The sequence below is a fragment of the Ambystoma mexicanum genome, chromosome 3q (assembly GCF_040938575.1).
Source record: "Ambystoma mexicanum isolate Mex_15411 chromosome 3q, UKY_AmexF1_1, whole genome shotgun sequence".
Classification (NCBI taxonomy): domain Eukaryota; kingdom Metazoa; phylum Chordata; class Amphibia; order Caudata; family Ambystomatidae; genus Ambystoma; species Ambystoma mexicanum.
The window spans coordinates 1,257,772,330-1,257,792,321 of NC_090926.1; the positions used below are offsets into that span (position 1 = coordinate 1,257,772,330).

Below are 19,992 nucleotides of genomic sequence, written 5' to 3' on the forward strand. Positions count from 1 at the left end.
GGGATGGAGCGCCCTCCTGGGGGCAGCAGGAGAAAGGTTCTGAGAGCCTGGGATGTGACTGCATCAGGGGTGTAGCATCCTCCTGGGGGAGCAGGTGAATGGCTCTGAGAGCCTGGGAGCACTCTCATGGGAGATCAGGTGAATGGCTCTGAGAGCCTGGGATGTGATTGCATCAGGGATGGAGCACCCTCCTGGGGGAGCAGGTGAATGGTTCTGAGAGCCTGGGATGTGACTGCAAAAGGGGGTGGAGCACCCTCCTGGAGGAGCAGATAAATGGCTCTGAGAGCCTGGGAGCACCCTCCTGGGAGAGCAGGTGAATGGCTCTGAGAGCCTGCGATATTACTGCATCAGGGATGGAGCACCCTCCTGGGGGGAGCAGGTGAATGGTTCTGGGAGCCTGGGATTGCATCAGGGATGGAGCGCTCTCCTGGGGGGAGCAGGTCAATGGTTCTGAGAGCCTCTGATTGCATCAGGGATGGAGCACCCTCCTGGGGGCAGCAGGTGAAAGGTTCTGAGAGCATGGGATGTGACTGCATCAGGGGGTGGAGCACCCTCCTGGGGGAGCAGGTGAATGGCTCTGAGAGCCTGGGAGCACCCTCCTGGGAGAGCAGGTGAATGGCTCTGAGAGCCTGGGATGTGATTGCATCAGGGATGGAGCGCCCTCCTGGGGGCAGCAGGAGAAAGGTTCTGAGAGCCTGGGATGTGACTGCATCAGGGGTGTAGCATCCTCCTGGGGGAGCAGGTGAATGGCTCTGAGAGCCTGGGATGTGACTGCAAAAGGGATGGAGCACCCTCCTGGGGGAGCAGGTTTATGGTTCTGAGAGCCTGGGATGTGACTGCACCAGGGGGTGGAGCGCCCTCCTGGGGGGAACAGGTGAATGGTTCTGAGAGAGTGGGAGGTTACTGCATCGGGGGATGGAGCACCCTCCAGGGGGGAGCGGGTGAATGGTTCTGAGAGCCTGGGATGTGGAGCGCCCTCCTGGGGGGAGCAGGTGAATGGTTCTGAGAGCCTGGGATGTTACTGCATCAGGGAATGGAGCGCCCTCCAGGGGGGAGCAGGTGAATGGTTCTGAGAGTGTGGGAGATTACTGCATCAGGGGGTGGAGCGCCCTCCTGGGGGAGCAGGTGAATGGTTCTGAGTGCATGAGATGTGACTGCATCAGGGAACGGAGCACCTTCCTGGGGGGAGTAAGTGAATGGTTCTGAGAGCCTGGGATGTTACTGCATCAGGGAATGGAGCACCCTTCAGGGGGGAGCAGGTGAATGGTTCCGAGAGCATGAGATGTGACTGCATCAGGGAGTGGAGTGCACTCCGGAGAGTGTGGAATATTATTGCATTGGGGGTTGGGGTGCCCTGCTGGGGAGAGTGGGTGAATGGTTCTAATTGTGTGGGATTGTTCAAATCAGGAGGTGAATGAGATTCTGTGATGTTACTGCATCAGGGGATGGAACACCTTCCTTGGGGGAGCCGGTGAATGGTTCTGGGACCATGAGATATGACTGCATCAGGGGGTGGAGCGCCCTCCTGGAGGAAGCAGGTGAATGGTTCTAAGATCCTGTGATGTTACTGCATCGGGGATGGAGCGCCCTCCTGTGGCGAGTAGGTGAATGGTTCTGCCTGCAATGGGTGGTACAGCATCTGTGGATGGAGTGCCCTCATGTGGCGAATAGGTGAGTGGTTCTGAGAGTCTGGGATGTTACTGTATCAGGAGGTAGAGCGCCCTCTTGTGGGAGTAGGTGAATGGTTCTGAGAGTCTGGGATGTTACTGCATCAGGGGATGGAGCGCCCTCTTGTGTTGAGTAGGGGAATGGTTCTGAGAGTATAGGATGTGACCGCATCAGGGATGGAGCGCCCTCTTGTGGGTAGCAGGGGATTGGTCCTGAGAGTAAGGGATGTGGGTGCATCAGGGATGGAGCGCCCTCTTGTGGTTAGCAGGGGATTGGTTCTGAGAGTATGGGATGTGACGGCATCAGAGATGGAGCGCCCTCGTGTGGTGAGTAGGGGATTGGTTCTGAGAGTATGAGATGTGACCACATCAGGGATGGAGCGCCCTCTTGTGGTGAGTAGGGGATTGGTTCTGAGAGTAAGGGATGTGGGTGCATCAGGGATGGAGCGCTCTCTTGTGGTGAGTAGGGGATTGGTTCTGGGAGTATGGGACTGAATGCACCAGAGGACAGAGCGCCCTCTTGTGGGAAGTAAGTGAATGCTCTGAGAGCATGGGCAAATAAATAACACCAGGGGACGGGCCTTCTCCTGTCATGAGTAGTTGAAAGGTCCTGTGAGTGTGGGGGGTAGCGCACTCGAAAGAATCGTGCACCTGTCATCTTTGTAAAACTGGCTTGACAGTAGGCCCCCACCAGCACCTTGATGTGTTAGAAACTTCCATAGTGTCTCCTGGTCCGTGTGATGACTTGGGTGCCGAGCCCTTATGTCCCAAGCACGAACACTCTTTTGCAGACGGTGCTGCCTAGACCACAATGGCAGTGCTGTTGGACCATGCTGGCTGCATCACCCTTCCTAGATGGCGGCTGCAGCATTTGCTGAATGCCACATCTTCCAAGGATGTTCACGAGTGCAGCATGCCAAGATGGCTGAGATGTAATTGTGGAACCACGACCCACCGTTGCATCGCAAGACTCAGGTCTGGTGACACTCTCCTGTGCAGACGTATGCGCTCCATTGTGGTGTTCCTAGCTCCCCGGAGCCCCGTGTCCGTGCTGGCCTAATTCCTACTGGTGTCCTTCCTTCCTGCCGTCCCACTTATAGTTCCCAGCTTGCCCCGGGCCTCCAAACCTTTTCCTTCCTCTTCCCCTTGGTACTCCGTCTCCTTTCTCCTGGACTCCGGCGCTCTCGCCTGGCCTGCTGACTTGCAGAAATCCCCAGGGCCGACAGAAGATCTGCCACGGTTGACTTCCCCATGAGGGTACCCCTTCAGGTGGTTACCTAGGGGCTACCCGAGCACCCGTGGCATCCTGGTGAGGCTTCACCATCTGCTCTATTCGCCGCACACCGGGTTGCGTACACTCAGTGGCAGACTTATAGTATACGATACCTAAAGAGTTATGGACCAACTACAACAGCGTGTGCTGGCTCTGCCGGCCTTGAACCAGGAGTTTCAATGTTTGGAAGCTGACAATGCAAGTCTAAGAAAGCCGGTCGGAAATAGAAATAGCCAGTATCCGGAACCACTCCTGTGACCTTAGCCTGGCGGAAAATATCATGGTAATCCAAAGTCACTAAAGGAACTCATTGATGCTTGTACTGTGCAATTTCCATTTGAAGCCTCCTATTTCCCTATGGACTGCTCTTGGCGGGGTATATGGTTTGCAATTTGGCCACCTGAGCCTTGGCTGGGGCTACACCGGCGGTCGTTACGAAGCTAAGGGCCATGTTTGGACGTCCTGGATTGACTTTGTCCACCCAAGAAGCCGATTGATATGATATCATAGGTTATTTATAACGCGCTTAATCGGACCCAGGGATCGAACCTGTGTTGCTCCGTGTTGTATTGTTTCCAAGGCAAGCACGTTGCCCCTGAGCTATCCCTGAGGCTTGGAGTAACGACAGGGCAGTTCTAAATATTTTGTCCTTTATCACTATACTTAGATAACTAGCCGCTGAAACCACTTGACCTGAGGAATTCTTAATTATTCGGAAGTGTGTAAATGAGGAACTAAAGGCTGAAGTAGCGTATCTACCTCACCACTAAAGTCTAGCTGAACTAATCGCATTGGTCCTCCAACTGGACAGCCACCCTCAAGATCGGAAATCAGACATGAAAAAGACCAGAGCCTCAACCTCGCACCTATCACAGACATCTCCCTGAGCGTTATCCAGAACTCATGACGAGCCAGACCGCATGTAGATTGAAGCTTCTCCTTGAACCCCCATTGACTAACGAATTACCCAGAAGGCGTAATCGGAGCTCTGCATGCATTGTGCCACCCACGAACATCTAGTCCTTGCGCCTGCTCATCGTCGCCTCCACTGTGCTCGGAGAACACCAACCCCAGGTCGCAGAAGGGACAGCGAACTGGGTCCAAGCCTAAAAACACATGCTTGGGGTCCGCCTTCTCAAGGACCGAGCAATCAGACATGTGACTAGTGGTGCTTAGGGTTTCCATCCAATGAGAGGAAATCAACTTAGCTGTGTTCTTGCCTTGGTGGATTGTGGTGTGCCGAGTAACTTTATGGACGATACCTGGGATCATAGGAATGATATTCCTCGGATAACTAAAGGCCCAATGTTGCCAGTCGAAGGTGTTGAAGGACAGTCTTTGGCTTCATGGCTGATCACCGAACAATCGAAAACCATGACCTTATGTATATAGAGTCACTTTCGTTTGATCTCATTAGAGCGGCCCTTTTCCTAATAATCATTGGTACACCCTGGTTAAGGGTTCATAATCGTTACATCAGTTGGCTAGCCAGTGCATTGTTTACTGGATCGGAACACTGCCTTTCTTTTAGGTTTGAGTCGCACTACCTCCAAGCTCCTGAGAGAACCTTCCATAGCAGACTCCAAAGCCAGGCGAGCAAAACAGATTGCACGAATCTCCCAAATCTCTCCCGAGCATGGATGTTCTGTTGAAGGAACTCACTATTACGGTACAGAAACTTCAATCTGAAGTTACTGCATCCAGACAAGAGAACACAGTACTCTACCAATCCATGGAGTCCTTACAAGGAGCAGTGGATCAGTTGAGTAAGAAAAACCCTCTAACCCGTGGGGATTAGTGGGAGGTGGAACATCTGGAACATCGGGAGTATGACTGCAATATCAAACTACTCCCTGAGGTCTCCTGATAACTATTCACAAATACTACTTCCTTTGACACGTCTCCTTAAGAAAGGTAACAAATACGCATGGACCAAGGACACGGCTGATGCATTTGTAGAATTGAAAATCAAGTTCGCGACAGCCCCCGTGTTAAGGTTACCAGACCCGTCCTTTCTATTTATAGTAGAAACAGATGCGTCCAACTATGCTATGGGAACCCTCCTAGAACAGAGAGATCCAACAACCCATAGAATCCATCCTCTATCCTTTCATTCTCACACATTTACTACAGCAGAAAAGATCTATGGCATTTTTGAAAAAGAACTCTTAGCTAATAAAGAGGCTTTTGTGATATGGTGATACCTGCTAGAAGGAGCCAGACATCCCATCACTGTTATGACTGACCATAAAAACCTAGGATTCCTCAAAACTGATCCGTTAACCAAAGGCAAAATCGATGGATACACTTTTTTGGCTGCTATGTTTTTGTAGTTTTTGGTTATTTTTGCACGAGGATAGACTGTTGCTTCCCACAAGAGAAACACAGATGACCATGTTAAAATGGTGTTAAAATGGTGTCATGATACTCAAGGAGCTGGTCATTTCGGTAACCTCAAAAGCTTGCAGAAGGTAAAACATTATGGGCCTCATTACGACCCTGGCGGATATTTTCCGCCAGGGCCGTGACTTTACCACCATGGCGTAAAGTCCGTTTACGCCATGGTGGTTGGCGGACGTACCGCCCCATTCCGAGGTTGGCGGGGCGGTAAGTCCCCAATCCCCATTTTACCCATCCCCATTCCCATTCTTGCCCCATAGGGCATAATGGGAGTGGGGAAGGCGTTAATTACACCACCGTAGATTACGGTGGCGTAATTAACTCCATGGTCCCTTAGCGCCATGGATTTTAACGCCTGCAAAAAGCAGGCGTAAAAATCACCATGGCGCTAAGGGACCTCGTAGTAAGGCGGAAGGGGTCGGCGCAGTTAACGCTGGCGCAAACCCCTTTCCGCCAGGGTCGTAATGAGGCCCTATGCCTGATGGAAAACCATGACGCACGATATCAATGACTATGTATGTAGCTGTGTTATTTGTGCTCAGGCCAACCCTGCAGACAAAGGCCTATGATTCTCTTACACCCTTTACCAAAACCCGATCACCCTTGGCAAACATGCTCGATGGATTTTATCACTGTTTTTCCAAAGGACAACAGCAATACCGTGATTCTCACTGTCATAGTCTCATTTACGAAGACAGGTCACTTCATAGCTGTGAATGGAGTTCCCACCGCTCCTATTGTTGTGATGTGTTTCCTTCATAACATCTATAGGTCACATGGGCTACCTAGTAATATTATTACAGACCGTAGCTCGCAATTCCTCTCTTCCTTCTGGAAAGAAGTAAGTCGATTACTGGACATACGTTTGGACTTTACTTCAGCATATCATCCGCAGAGTGATGGACAAAGTGAAAGGGCCAACCAAACCATCAGGCAGTATCTACAGTGTTACGCCCCGGAACACGAACAAGGATGTGTAGACAAATTACTGTTGGCTGAATTTGCTTACAATGATGCCTACAACACCTCCACCCAGGCCACTCCATTCCATTTTTCAATGGGTCAACATCCTCTCTCCTTACCGTTACAAAACAGAGACCAGTCCAGTAACTGCAGCAAGCGAGTATGTGAAAATCCTACAATCAGGATTCACCACGGCCAAAGCTTGCTTACTGAATGCTCAGGAGTCTGTCCCAAAATACGCTAACAGGAAGAGGCGTCATGCACCCCCTTATAATATCAGAGATGAGGTGTGGCTCTCAACCACACATATAAGCATTCCATCTTGCAGTAAGAAGCTAAAGCCCAGATACATCGGTCCTTTCAGAATACAGCAGGTTGTTAATCCATCTGAGATGAAATTATGCCTACCTAATACATATAAAATACACCCTGTATTCCATGTGGTACTATTGAAGTCTGTTTGCTGATCAATCATTTATCCCAGAGATTCCATCCCTTGACCCCCTGCAGTGGGACCTCAGGAAGAGTATGAGATCAAACGTATCTTAGATTCCCGCAACTATAGGGGGGGGGTTTGCAGTATCTGATCCATTGGAAGGGTTATGGGAAGGAGGATCGCTCATGGTTCCCACGCACCAATGTCCATGCGCCCCTTTTGATCAAAAGGTTCCATGCTGGGTTTCCTGATAAACCGGGTTCTGGATCCGGGGGAGCTCTCCTGGAGGGAGGCGTACTGTTAAGATTTACAGCCAAAAGGAAAATCATGTTGCAACGCAAACACTTGGTTGCTTGGCGCCATCCTGGAATGCTCACAGAGTGAGAACGACATTACAACCATCCACCAATGGCGTCCCCATGATGTGTTACGTCAGCACGCTCTTACGTTGCATGATGACGGCCGTCAGGAAGAAAAGACGGTCATTCCAATGCCGGTTGTTCACGCAAAGATTAAAAATCACGGAGACGCCCCATGTTTCGAGACTTTTTCTTCTTGAATCCAACCAGGTGTTTATCCAGGTAATTAGACTTTCCATGATCAGAGTTTCATGCTACTTTACCGCAGGCTCAAAGCGAACAGATTCAGTACCAGTTCAAAACCCATTAGAGTTTCCCCGTTAACTTTTTCTGTGCTAATCTATTTTTGATGCTGAAACGATCGTTAGATACAAAGGGCTGCCCTTAGTAAAGGATCCATTGTGTACCGACTGCCTTATGATTACAATCTGTCTGAAAACTGTTTCTTAGGGTCCCCCTCTCGTCCTTTCTCTACAGCTCCCGTGTCCCCTGTTGATGACTGCATTGGCATTACATTAGGGGGTGTGTCCAGTAGCACTGCCGCCCAAAGGAAAACCACACACAGTTTAGTTCCCTTATCAGCGGGTGCCTTTCTTTTGGGTTTGAGTCGCACTATCTCCAGGCTCCTGAGAGATCCTTCCCACACAGACTCCAAATCCAGGTGAGCGCAACACTACTTCCCCCTGGTCCCTCTCCTATCCCACCCCCAGCCCCTACCTTAATAGAGAGCATTGCCTGCCTGCTTGCCATAGGCTGAGTAGGGCAGGCAGCCACTGCTTCTCCCCCACAGCCTGTGCAGCTCTTATAACCAGTCTGCCATATCATTTGTGTGGGATAAAGTTTTAGCCGTAGGCTTAATTATTTACTACAAAATCAAAATCAAACTCAAAGGTGTGCGTTTGGACACCTCGTATGCAAGAGCGATGCCCCGCACCAGCTATGTCGTCCTCTGGAGCTTTTTCCTGGTCCTTAATTGAAAGCGGCCCACCCACTGTCCCCTGAGCTCTGCTGGCAAGCTGGACGTTTGCCTCTCGTGATTTCCTTCCTTCCATTCTTGGCTGGTGCCCCTTATCCATCCAAATGGCATTCTCTCCTTTGACACTTGCCACCTACGACTTGGCCGGGTACCATCCTGCTACCCGGCGCCTTCTCCTTTTCAGTTTTATTTTCCCTTTTCTCCTCCGCAACCCCTCTTTCTGTCTCCTTCTGCTGGGGTGAGTTGGGTGGGAAACGAGACATGTTAGGTGGCTGTCCTCCGACAAGCTTACCCGTTGTGGGTGTGCTCGTTTATTGCAGTGCCCTACCTCTGCTGTGACCCTTCTTTTTGGTAGTGCCTGGGGGTCTAGCGCCTTCAGATGGATAGAGTCTGAAATTGCTACATTATTAGCCAATAGCAGATAACAGGCCACCTAGTGCCATCAGAAGGTTTGGTAATCGAGTGCCGCCAGACCCCCACCCAGCTGTATAGTAAGCGCGGATAATAGGAACAGATGGAAAGTAAGGGGCTAGTCTGGGGAAGTGGGATCCAGAGCCATCCAAACATTTGGGGAAGGAAGAGTTGGGTATCCCGCTGTTGGATGTGCTGGTAGGGACCGTTCTGTTCGGTGCCTTCAGAAGGACAGATAACGGGGAGGTGGCCAATCAGATCCTCAGAGTTGCTAGTGAGGGACAGATGGGTGGGACTTCCCCATCGTGACACGTAGTAGATAGTCTGGTATCCGGTGCTGAGATCTTCTAGCAAGAGGCAGCTGAGTGCGCCTAGTCCCACCCGAGGGACTCCGAAGGCACAGCTCCGCTGGCATTCCCGGGAGCTGGCATTACCTCCACATTGTTAATAGACATGTTGAAAGTGGCAAAAGGCTTGGCTGGTGGATGACGCTTAGTCTAACATTCAGAACTTTGACAGAGAGTCCATTACTGCACCATGTTCAGGGCAGGGGGCCCTGTAGTACCCACCCTACACTTCTGCTGAAGAACATGTGGCCAGGTGGACACACTATTCCGCCCACACCCCTCTGCTGCCTTGTTCTCACCTCCTATTTCCGGCGCTACCCGTTGTCAGCTGCCCTGAGGGCCTGGGAGATGGCGCCAACTGGCCGCCCTCCCTACGGGCCCCAGGAAAACAACTACACCTAACACCCACCCCCAACCCCCTCCCCCGCACTCAATCTTCCCGCAGTGTGGCCTGTCAGAGGCCTGCGGCCTACTCTTATGTCATCCTCTGAGCTCTGGGCTTGGCATGGAAATTGAAGAGGGACTCCTCTTGGATCTACCTAGATAGCTTCGCTATTTACATAGCAGCATGCTCGTGCATAACTTTTTTTTTTTTTTTTAATTTGCAATTTACCGGTTTTTTTTTACAAACTTTTATTACAAAATCCTCAGAAAATCACATCTCCTTGTTAAGTTCATCCTTGTCATCAGTAGTCCAACAACATCAAAAAGAGATAACAAAGGAGTTTACATGATTAAACAAACAAGAAGAGCAAAAAAAGCATAACAGAGCAGCCTCCATTCTATTCACTAATCGGCTTCTTTGATGTGGATAGAACACTGTCCAACAGGTTTATAGCTGCACAAATTAGATGGACTGAGTTCCCACTTAGGATTCGCATCCATAAGTCTTCTGGGTTTCCAGTTGAAGGTGCAAACTGGCCCATGAGTAGGGATCTAATTTCCTTTAGTTATTGACATTCCGTTAATAAGTGCTTTACTGTTTCAGTATCAAGCCCACAGCGTCGTCTGTGATATTTTCCGTATGCCTCACAAGCAGCATGTTCCGTGACTTGTAGATATTAGTTCGTAGACGGAAAAAGCGGTCTCTATGGAGTCGAGATGGAAATTGACAGAGATATTTTGGTGGATTGTCTAATTTGTTAATTGTCGGCCCGAGGTCCATTGCAGTTGCCAGCTCATAGTATTTATCTAAATTTTGTATCCATAGCCACTGCCTCAGTTTTTTCCTTGCAATTTGTGGCCACTTCAATAGCATCTCCATTGTAATGTTTGCAGACTGCATATAGATTTTTATTCTTTGAGACCATTCTTTCAATAAATTTACTTGATTTGTTTTCCCATGCGGAGCAAAGATTTTGTATGCAGGTTCCACATTGTTAAGTTTCATCTTTCTTAGCAACGCCATGGATTTCCAAATAACTATGCCGTACAGAGGCTCCACTGCAAGTTCATGCCGAATTATTGTCATTGATAGGTATTTTGGTAGTTTTAACACACGTCGCCAAAAAATACCTTCAAGTTTTGTCCAGATTTTTAGGTCAATGTTCCAGCCTGCCTCTGCGCCAAATGTGATAGCTGGGATAACTTTTTGGAGATAGAATGTGCGGACTGGAACAAGCGTACATTTTCCATATAGCATGTGGCTTCTTGCTCCTTGTAGTGCCAGGGTTCGCGTTCGCTTGTCAAGTTCATTAACCCAGCTTCGTTCTCTGATTGAAGTGCTTATTGAGATTCCCAGATAACGGATCACATTGACTTCGTCTATTGGAACCTTATTAATATGCCACTTAAAGTTCTTGTTTCTTGCTCCCTCTGTGTGACTAAATTTCATGATCTTCGTTTTTCCCACGTTGATCTTAAGGTCATTTGCTTCCATGTACCCTTCCAAGGCACTTAGGGGACGCTGTAGGCCGATTGGTGTTCTGTCGGCTAGCACCAAGTCATCGGCATAGATCAAGCAACGTATTTGATGTCCATTTATTTTAGGGGGAAATGAATGTGTGCTAGCTAAGGCTTCCGAGACATCAGCAATGTATAACTTAAATAGGACCGCAGCCAAGGGGCAGCCTTGCTTCACTCCTTTATTTGTTGCGATCGATTCTGAAAGATCACCATTTTCATTAAGCCTTATTCTTATTGTGGTGGATTCATGTAAGGCTTGTATTGGGTTTAACAGAGAGAGCGGGCATTTCCATTTCTTTAATTTTGCCCAGAGCATCTCTCGGTTTATGGTATCGAACGCTTGTTGCATATCAATAAAGGCGAAGTACAGGTTTTCCCTCTTCCGAATGGCTTCAAGCTTCAAGATGTTCACTATAACGAGGTTGTTTTCTGTGCCCACTCCTTTCGTGAAGCCGGTTCGTCTGTTGTCATCGGTTTTGGATCTCCGAGCCCATGCTGTTATTTTTTGTTGTAAGAACATTGCAAATACCTTCCCAATGGTATCTAGTAGAGCGATTGGGCGATAATTGACAGGATCTTCTCTGTCGCCCTTCTTATATATTGGGACAATTATTGCTTCCGACCATGAAGCTGGAATTTTCCTTTTTTGGCAATCTCCTTAAACAGCTCCGAGATGAAAGCTGACCATTCGTGTTTATGTTGTTTTAGCATCACGTTGGTGATGCAATCAGGGCCGGCTGCTCTTGAGTTTTTTAAATTTTGATATTGCACTTGCTATGTCCTCTTCAGATTCGATTATATCCCAGGCAGTTAAACATGGCTCGTTTTTTACTTCCAGCTCAATTGATTGTGACGTGAGTAGTTGTTCAAAATGCCTCACCCAGTTGGCTTCCGATACACCATTGGCCATAGTACTTGCGTGTTTTATACTGCCTTGGTTGAAGATGTTCCAGATGTCTCTGGTATTATTAGTTTTAATCAGAGCTAGCATTGCCTCACCTCGTTCTTGATCGCGCTGCAGGTTGAAGGCCTTTGACCAATTACGATAAACTTGTTTCCTATGTTTTATCATAGTAACTGTATTTGTGTTGCTTCCAGACCTCAGCTCTCGTAGGTCTTTTCTTAATTTCAACTTTTCCTTTCTCATGGTACTACCCAAGATATGTAAGTGATCATGTTCTTGATGGTGTTGCTTTTTATTTGTCGAGTTAGTATACGGCAATAAAGCAGTGTAATTTGGTGTTTCCTGGCTGTCTTTGGTTTGTGATTGAAAAACAGCAGTAAGGTTCAGGATTTGATTTGCTTTTATCCTAAGTCTGTTACGTCCGGAATTTACTTCCAGCTCTGTACATGCCGAACCTATTAGTGTCTTACAGCTTGGATGCCAAGACATGATCAGGAGAGAGTGATCACTACTGTTTGAGGGAATTATCGCCAGGTTGTGAATTAGTTTTGTCACATTATTAGACGTCCAAATATAGTCTAAAGTTTTTTCATAACCCATATTTCGCTAGGTGACTTGTGGCGGTATGTCTCCCTTCACGTTTCCGTTGATCATTGTACAGTCTTGTGCCTCCATTGCGTCGTTCCATCTTGTTTGCCTGGAGCTGGCTTTACGATCTTCAACTCGGGATACTTCGATTAATTCTTTTTTTCCATTAAACCATGCTAGGTTTAAATCTCCACATACAATGATCCATACATTTTGATGGGACGACTGGTTCTGGTCTATTAATGTTGTTATGGAGCTAATGAATTTGCTACTAGTGATCTTGTTTGGGTTCCAATAGACATTCAGTAGCAATAGCTTTTGAACTTTGTCTTTTTCTCCACTCTTTCTTTCAAGTAGGGTCGCTTGTACATGCTGATTTGGATTAGTTGATTCAGTAACTTCCCAATTTGTTCCTATTTTTATCAGCGTTAAAAGACCAGAAAAAGGACGACCTGTTATGTTTTTATCGGCAGGGTTGATCAATATATGATAACCGTCCTTTACCGGTGATTGCCGCATCCAGGTTTCCTGCAGGCAGATGGCAAAGTTGTTGGTTAGGTCCACTGGGAAGCCGTTGTATAAGTGACTGAATCCCCTGGTATTCCAGGAAATAAGGGTGGCCTCAGCATCCTGTCCGGTTGTGACTAGTTAAAGTCTCCTATTAGCCTGCAATCGCAGCTCTTCATTTGTCGTAGTTGATGAGTAGGTACTCAAGTGGGATCGTATTTGAGCTCGACGTTGGGTCAGGGATCTTTTTTTTTGATTCATTTCTTTCCTCGCGAGCTTCAGCCAACGGTGTTGACATCTCGAGTTGTTCAGAAATCTCGAACCCCAGACGTAGCAGTTCCTCTTTCGCGGTCAATATAGTCTTTCTGACCGCTTGAGAGTTGATGTGTAAGAGAACACTATCAGCTCGTTCTTCTGACGTGTATTCGACAATTCGTATGTCATCAGACTTAAGGATCCTTAGTGTCGGAACTGAGTGAAATAATCGCATTACATTGCCTCGGTTCAAATTTCCCTCTGAATCATCATCCAATACGTTGATTATTTTTATTTTTCCTGAGGCACCTGTGCTTTGTCCTGGCCGGGATTTTGACATTTCCTTTCTTGTTTGATTTTGAGCTGACGTATGTTTTGGATTTAGTGCCGTTTCCAGTTTCTCTTTTATGAAACGGTTATCGTTCGGGTGTCTGTCAGCCATTTTTGTAGCTGCTGCCTGAGGCAATAACTTTTTGTTGTCTCCCATTTGTTTTGCGACAGCCCTCAAGTATTTCGTGTTGCCTTTCTGCCTACCCTGATGTTTTTGGGTGGAAGCTTCCAGAATGCTCGAACTTTCGGATAAAGAAATGTTGGTTTCGTCTTGAGTTTCATCTTCTCCAGAAACATTGGAATATGTGGAGAGGTTGCACAGTTCCTGAATGTCATCGGATAATGAATCACTACTTGTGTCTGAATCGATTCTTATCTGTTTTTTTGGGTTTAATTTAACAGTTTTAAGTACCCTTCGGACAGGATGATCTTTAGGACCTGTTTCGGTGTCTTTTTCCTTTTCCTTTTCCAATGTGTCCACATTTACTTCTTTTGAACCATTTACGATCGAAGATTTGTTGGTCATTATTCCCACTGCGTTTTCTCGAACAAATAGCTTTGGTTTCGGGGGTGTGGTTAGGTTTCTGATAAATTTCCTTGAGTTTGAAGTTTGGTTGTTGACTGTCATGTGTTTTTTCTTTTCCTTTCGTTTTTTTGGGATAACTGGTGCAGAAGTGCCAGGGACCGCAGACTGTTTAGGATCAGGCATTTTTCCTGATAGGATGTTTTTTGCTAGTCCATGGAAGATCCCAAACGAGGCCTTGACGGTTGAACAGCTCGGCATGCCTGACGGAGGCTCCGAAACTTGTATCTTCAAGGTCTCTTCATTTTTCTCTTGGACGTTGATAGAGCGCTTTTCTATTGCCGTTGCAGAAGGGGCTGTGACACTTGCCTCTTGGCAGCTGGGTACAATTTGAGTACTTAGATTTGCGTCTACCGGATGGAGGATTACGACATTGGAAGCTTTTTGTGACAATATTTCCTCTCCTTTTGGTTCTGAGCCAATAGGAATAGCAATAGTATTGGGCCCATCGTCCATTTTAACTGCACATGAGTTTTCCGAATTTAGATCCGAAAAGGACTTTTTCATAAAGTCTAACAGATCATCCATTTGTTTTCTTCCTTCATTTGTCTGTTTTTCGATTAACTCATAAATCTTTCTAAGGCCATCATCTATCTCCGTGTATTGATTATCTTTTTGTTGTTGTTGTATTTGTACTAGGGTTTCCATTTTTGAAACTTTTTCCACCAAATTGCCCAAGCAAGCTACATTGTTTTGTGTGGCTTCATTCAAGTTATCGTATAATTTTATGAAAGGAATTAGGGCCAAGGAGGTTGCAGCAAGTACATTGTTATGAATCTGGATTGCTGCTGCTACAGATAGATTTGATTTTTTTTCATATTCCTTATCAACGGCATTTGATGATTTTTCTTTGGCTGGTATTTTTGAATCCATGCAGTCGCAGACCAGATGTGAGTCTTGAGGCTTTAGCAAATGCACAGCGGTTACACTTGCACCATGGTTAGTTGGAGTGGAACAGTTTGGTGCATTTCTGTCCCTTTTATTTTGCCATTTCTTCCCGTGTCCGAGTGATTCACTAAGAGAGTTCCCAGGTTTTTCACCAAGTGCAAGGATCTGTGGGAGATGATGTACCGGCCTCTCGGTACTCAACTCGGAATCCACTGTGTATTCTTTGTTCAGCTGACAATGTTCTTTACCTTGTAAGTTTGCGCGGCTTGAGTCTTTGTCAGTTACTGACTCTGCAAGTACCGGATTTCTACAGCTATTTTTGTTGTCCTTCATTTTACTCACATAGCTGTCTGATAGTTTCGTTTGAATATTTTCAAAATCGGCTTGTAGTCTCAGGGTAAGTCTTGCCTCTCGACCTGCTAAATCAATGCCACTATAATTTAGACTCTCCGTTGCATTTACTTGTGGAGCCACTTTTCTCTCGCCTTCCATTTTTTTTTCTTTCAAGCTCGCTTGTTGTTTCAGAGTCGTGTTTGAATGGCAACTGTATTCAATAGGCAGCGTGAGTCGCAGCGGTTGTATTGAGCTAGTTAAACGTGCGATATCTTCTCGATTACTGCAACATGGTTCCTGTTGGTGGGTGTCGAAGTTAAATATTTTGGGATTTGATGGAGTTTGTGATGTTTCCATGTGCAGTAATTCTGCATCCGTCACGTCAAATGGGGAATAAAACAGGTCTTCGTCTGCTTCAGTTCTTCCTTCTTCTGATTGTAATTGTTGCGCTGCTGGTATTTTCGTATTACCAACTGTTTCGCATGCCATGAGCTCATTTTTCTCATCTTGATTCACTTGTGTTGCAGTCAGCGCCATTGAGTTTGTTTTGCCAAGAAAGTCCATCTGACTGGACGAGACCAACAAGCCTGGTGCCCGTGCAAAACTTGTTTCACTGACATTCTTTGACGATTCAGTTCTTTCGTTTTTACTACACTTGTTTTCTTTATTTTTCATTTCATATAGCCTCTGATTAGATGTTTTATGGACTCTGTGCTGATGGCTATTGTGGGCGCGGGATTAATTTCCATGGGGGCCAGCTGTAATTCACTCATCCGAGACCAAGGCCTTTCTTCCATTGACCTTGCTCCTGTTTGTATAAACAAGGGTTCAGGGAGACAACGGGCAGCCAAGTAAGCGAGCGCTGCAGGACCGTTAATACTTTCAGAGGACGTGTGTGGTCGGGGAGGCATGTGGATGGTAGGAGGAGGCGGCGTGGAATGTTCAAATATGCACGCGGTAGTGACGTGAGCTGGGGAAACCACAAACTCACCGCGCGGTCGCTCACTCCCCCTCCCTACTTCCTGCTCACATGTTTTGTTTGCTAACAAAGAAATGTCATATAAAGAACTTTCATGCACTCCAAAGACTTTCTGGCGTTTCATTTTTGCACTGGTGCATGCGGTTGAAGCCTGTTTTGCTTTTAAACGTGTTTGAGGACCTGTTTCCATGAGTTTAATGGAGTTGTAAAGTCTTACCTTCCTCCTGACGTCCTGCCGCGGACTGCAGCAGACTGAAACTCTGCACGAAACTCCGCGCGAGCTCCGCGCTAGATCAGAGTTTTTAAAGGAAAGTTGGGCTTACTTTCCTTAAAGCCACAGTTCCAGTTCCACAAAAAAAAAAACGGGACAGAACGAGCAAAGCAATAAGTAGCAGCAGCTCCTCTCTCCTCGAGCACTGCAGCAGACTGAAACTCTGCACGAAACTCCGCGCGCGCTCCGTGCTAAATCGGAGTTTTTAAAGGAAAGTTGGGCTTACTTTCCTTAAAGCCACAGTTCCAGTTCCACAAAAAAAAAAACGGGACAGAACGAGCAAAGCAATAAGTAGCAGCAGCTCCTCTCTCCTCGAGCACTGCAGCAGACTGAAACTCTGCACGAAACTCTGCGCGCGCTCCGCGCTAGATCGGAGTTTTTAAAGGAAAGTTGGGCTTACTTTCCTTAAAGCCACAGTTCCAGTTCCACAAAAAAAAAGGGACAGAACGAGCAAAGCAATAAGTAGCAGCAGCTCCTCTCTCCTCGAGCACTGCAGCAGACTGAAACTCTGCACGAAACTCCGCGCGCGCTCCGCGCTAGATCGGAGTTTTTAAAGGAAAGTTGGGCTTACTTTCCTTAAAGCCACAGTTCCAGTTCCACAAAAAAAAAAACGGGACAGAACGAGCAAAGCAATAAGTAGCAGCAGCTCCTCTCTCCTCGAGCACTGCAGCAGACTGAAACTCTGCACGAAACTCCGCTCGCGTTCCTGACGCTAGCTTTTTCCCCCCAGCAAGAAGAATTCAATGCCATTAGCACCCTGGACGTTATGCTGGGGTTTAATAGCAATAAGCACTGCCGTTGCAGGCCATACTAGCTGTTAACACCCCTTAGCTTCGCCCAGGCCTGTTAACATGGGTTGCAGGCCATTGCAACCCGGTGCAGCCCTGCGAGATGGTTACTGCCTCATTCTAGGCTTCGCTTGCTCTCTGTATGTTAATATTGGGCGCAAAGAGGCCCTGACTGGGGCAACAAGCTGGATCAGCGTGGCTAGAGGGAGTAGATGAGGGGGCGCCAGTGTCTGGAAGGGATTGGCCGAAGTGGGTGGACGCATGGCAAGGGCAGTGTCTTGGTATTTCTGTTCCCATTCCTCAGTGGAGGGGAGAGGGGGCTGAAATCTGACCATTCAGGACCAGTGGCGTGTCCAGACTCTTGACTGGGGTGGCCCAAGTGGGGCACTGACTTATGCAGGGGTGGCATGAATTACAAGCTTACTCACACATAATGATCATGGTTAAGGAAAAATGGGTGGCACCTGGGGTAGCCAATCAGATCCAGGGAAAACACCTGCCCCCCCCCCCCCGACACAGGACCCCACTGTCCATTCATCGGTCTTTTACTTACGGCACAGAGGAAGCCGGATCCGGGCATGGAGTCCAAGCCGAGCAGCAAGCGGGTGATGGAGATCATGTAGTCTTTCACGAAGGACTGTGAGGGAGAGGAGACAGAGGGAGTGACAGGAAGGGAGAGGCAAGGAGATGGGAAGGGAGGGAGGGACAGAGGGAGTGGCAGGGAGGGAGAGGCAAGGAGATGGGACGGGAGGGAGGGACAGAGGGAGTGGCAGGGAGGGAGAGGCAAGGAGATGGGAAGGGAGGGAGGGACAGAGGGAGTGGCAGGGAGTGATAGACAAGGAGATGGGAAGAAAGGGAGAGACATAGGGAGTGTCAGGGAGGCAGAGGCAAGGAGATGGGAAGGGAGGGAGGGACAGAGGGAGTGGCAGGAGGGAGAGGCAAGGAGATGGGAAGGGAGGGGGGACAGAGGGAGTGCAGGGAGGGATAGACAAGGAGATGGGAAGGGAGGGAGAGACAGAGGGAGTGACAGGGAGGGGAGGGAGAGACAGCGAGGAAAGGGAACGAGTGACAGGGAGGAGAGGTAAATACAGAGATATGGGAAGTGAATGAGAGGCGGGGAGGAAAGGGAGGTAGAGTCAGGGAGTGACAAGGAGGAGGTAGAGACAGGAGATAGGGAGGGACAGACAGGGAGTGACAGGGAGGGGAGGGAAAGGCAGAGAGATGGGAAGGGAAGAGAGAGATTGAGAGGGAGAACAGAGAGATGGGACGGGAGAGAGGGAGAGGCAGGGCAATGGGAAGAGAAGGAGAGACAGGGAGGGGTGGGAGAGACAGAGGGAGTGACAGGAATGATAGGGAAAGACACAGATGAGAAGGGAAGGAGAGACATGGAGGAAAGGGAGGGAGAGACAGAGGGAGTGACATGGAGGGAGAGACAAGGAGATGGGAAGGGAGGGAGAGACAGAGGAAGTGACAGGGAGGAGAGGGGAAGATAGAGAGATGGGAAGGGAAGCAGAGACAGTGAGGAAAGGAAAGGGAGGGAGAGACAGAGGGAGTGACATGGAGGGGGAGACAAGGAGATGGGAAGGGAGGGAGAGACAGAGGGAGTGACAGGGAGAGAGAGGCAATGAGATAGGAAGGGAGGGAGAGACAGAGGGAGTGCAGGGAGGAGAGGAAAAGACAGAGAGATGGGAAGGGAAGACGAGGCAGGGAGGAAAAATGGGGAGAGACCGAGGGGGTGACAGGAAGGGGAGGGAAAGACAGAGAGATGGGAAGGGAAGGAGATATGGCGGAAATGGTGGGAGAGACAGAGGGAGTGACATGGAGCGAAAGACAAGGAGATGGGAAGGGAGGGAGAGACAGAGGAAGTGCCAGGGAGGAGAGGGGAAGATAGAGAGATGAGAAGGGAAGGATAGACAGAGAGGAAAGGGAGGGAGAGACAGAGGGAGTGATATGGAGGGAGAGACAAGGAGATGGGAAGGGAGGGAGAGACAGAGGGAGTGACAGGGAGGGAGAGGCAAGGAGATGGGAAGGGAGGGAGGGACAGAGGGAGTGGCAGGGAGGGAGAGGCAAGGAGATGGGAAGGGAGGGAGGGACAGAGGGAGTGGCAGGGAGGGAGAGGCAAGGAGATGGGAAGGGAGGAAGTGACAGAGGGAGTGACAGGGAGGGAGAGTCAAGGAGATGGGAAGGGAGGGAGGGACAGAGGGAGTGACAGGGAGGGAGAGGCAAGGAGATGGGGGGAGGGAGAGACAGAGGGAGTGACAGGGAGGGAGAGGCAAGGAGATGGGAAGGGAGGGAGGGAGGGACAAAGGGAGTGGCAGGGAGGGATAGACAAGGAGATGGGAAGGGAGGGAGATACAGAGGGAGTGACAGGGAGGGTAGGGAAAGACAGATGGTAAGGGAAGGAGAGACAGGGAGGAAAGGAGGGAGTGACAGGGAGGGGAGGTAAATACAGAGATATGGGAAGTGAATGAGAGGCGGGAGGAAAGGGAGGTAGAGTCAGGGAGTGACAAGGAGGAGGGAGAGACAGGAGATAGGGAGGGACAGACAGAGAGTGACATGGAGGGGAGGGAAAGGCAGAGAGATGGAAAGGGAAGAGAGAGATTGAGAGGGAGAAACAGAAAGATGGGAAGGGAGAGATGGAGAGACAGGGCGATGGGAAGGGAAGGAGAGACAGGTAGGGGTGGGAGAGAGCGGGAGTGACAGGGAGGGTAGGGAAAGACACAGACGAGAAGGGAAGGAGAGACGTGTAGGAAAGGGAGAGAGAGGGGGAAGGGAAAGACAGAGAGACGGGAAGGGAAGGAGAGATAGGGAGGAAAGTGAGTTAGGGCA

At 48.7% G+C, this 19,992-nt stretch overlaps 1 protein-coding gene across 1 annotated transcript in view; it reads right to left on the reverse strand.

Annotated features, from left to right (window-relative positions):
• The window catches only part of LOC138447847 (potassium channel subfamily T member 2-like), a 1,314,520-nt gene that overhangs the window by 26,926 nt on the left and 1,267,602 nt on the right, over window positions 1–19,992 (reverse strand). Inside the window, exon 26 of the mRNA XM_069604273.1 lies at window positions 17,717–17,800. Coding sequence (XP_069460374.1) covers window positions 17,717–17,800 — 84 coding nt within the window. The remainder of the gene's footprint in view (window positions 1–17,716; window positions 17,801–19,992) is intronic.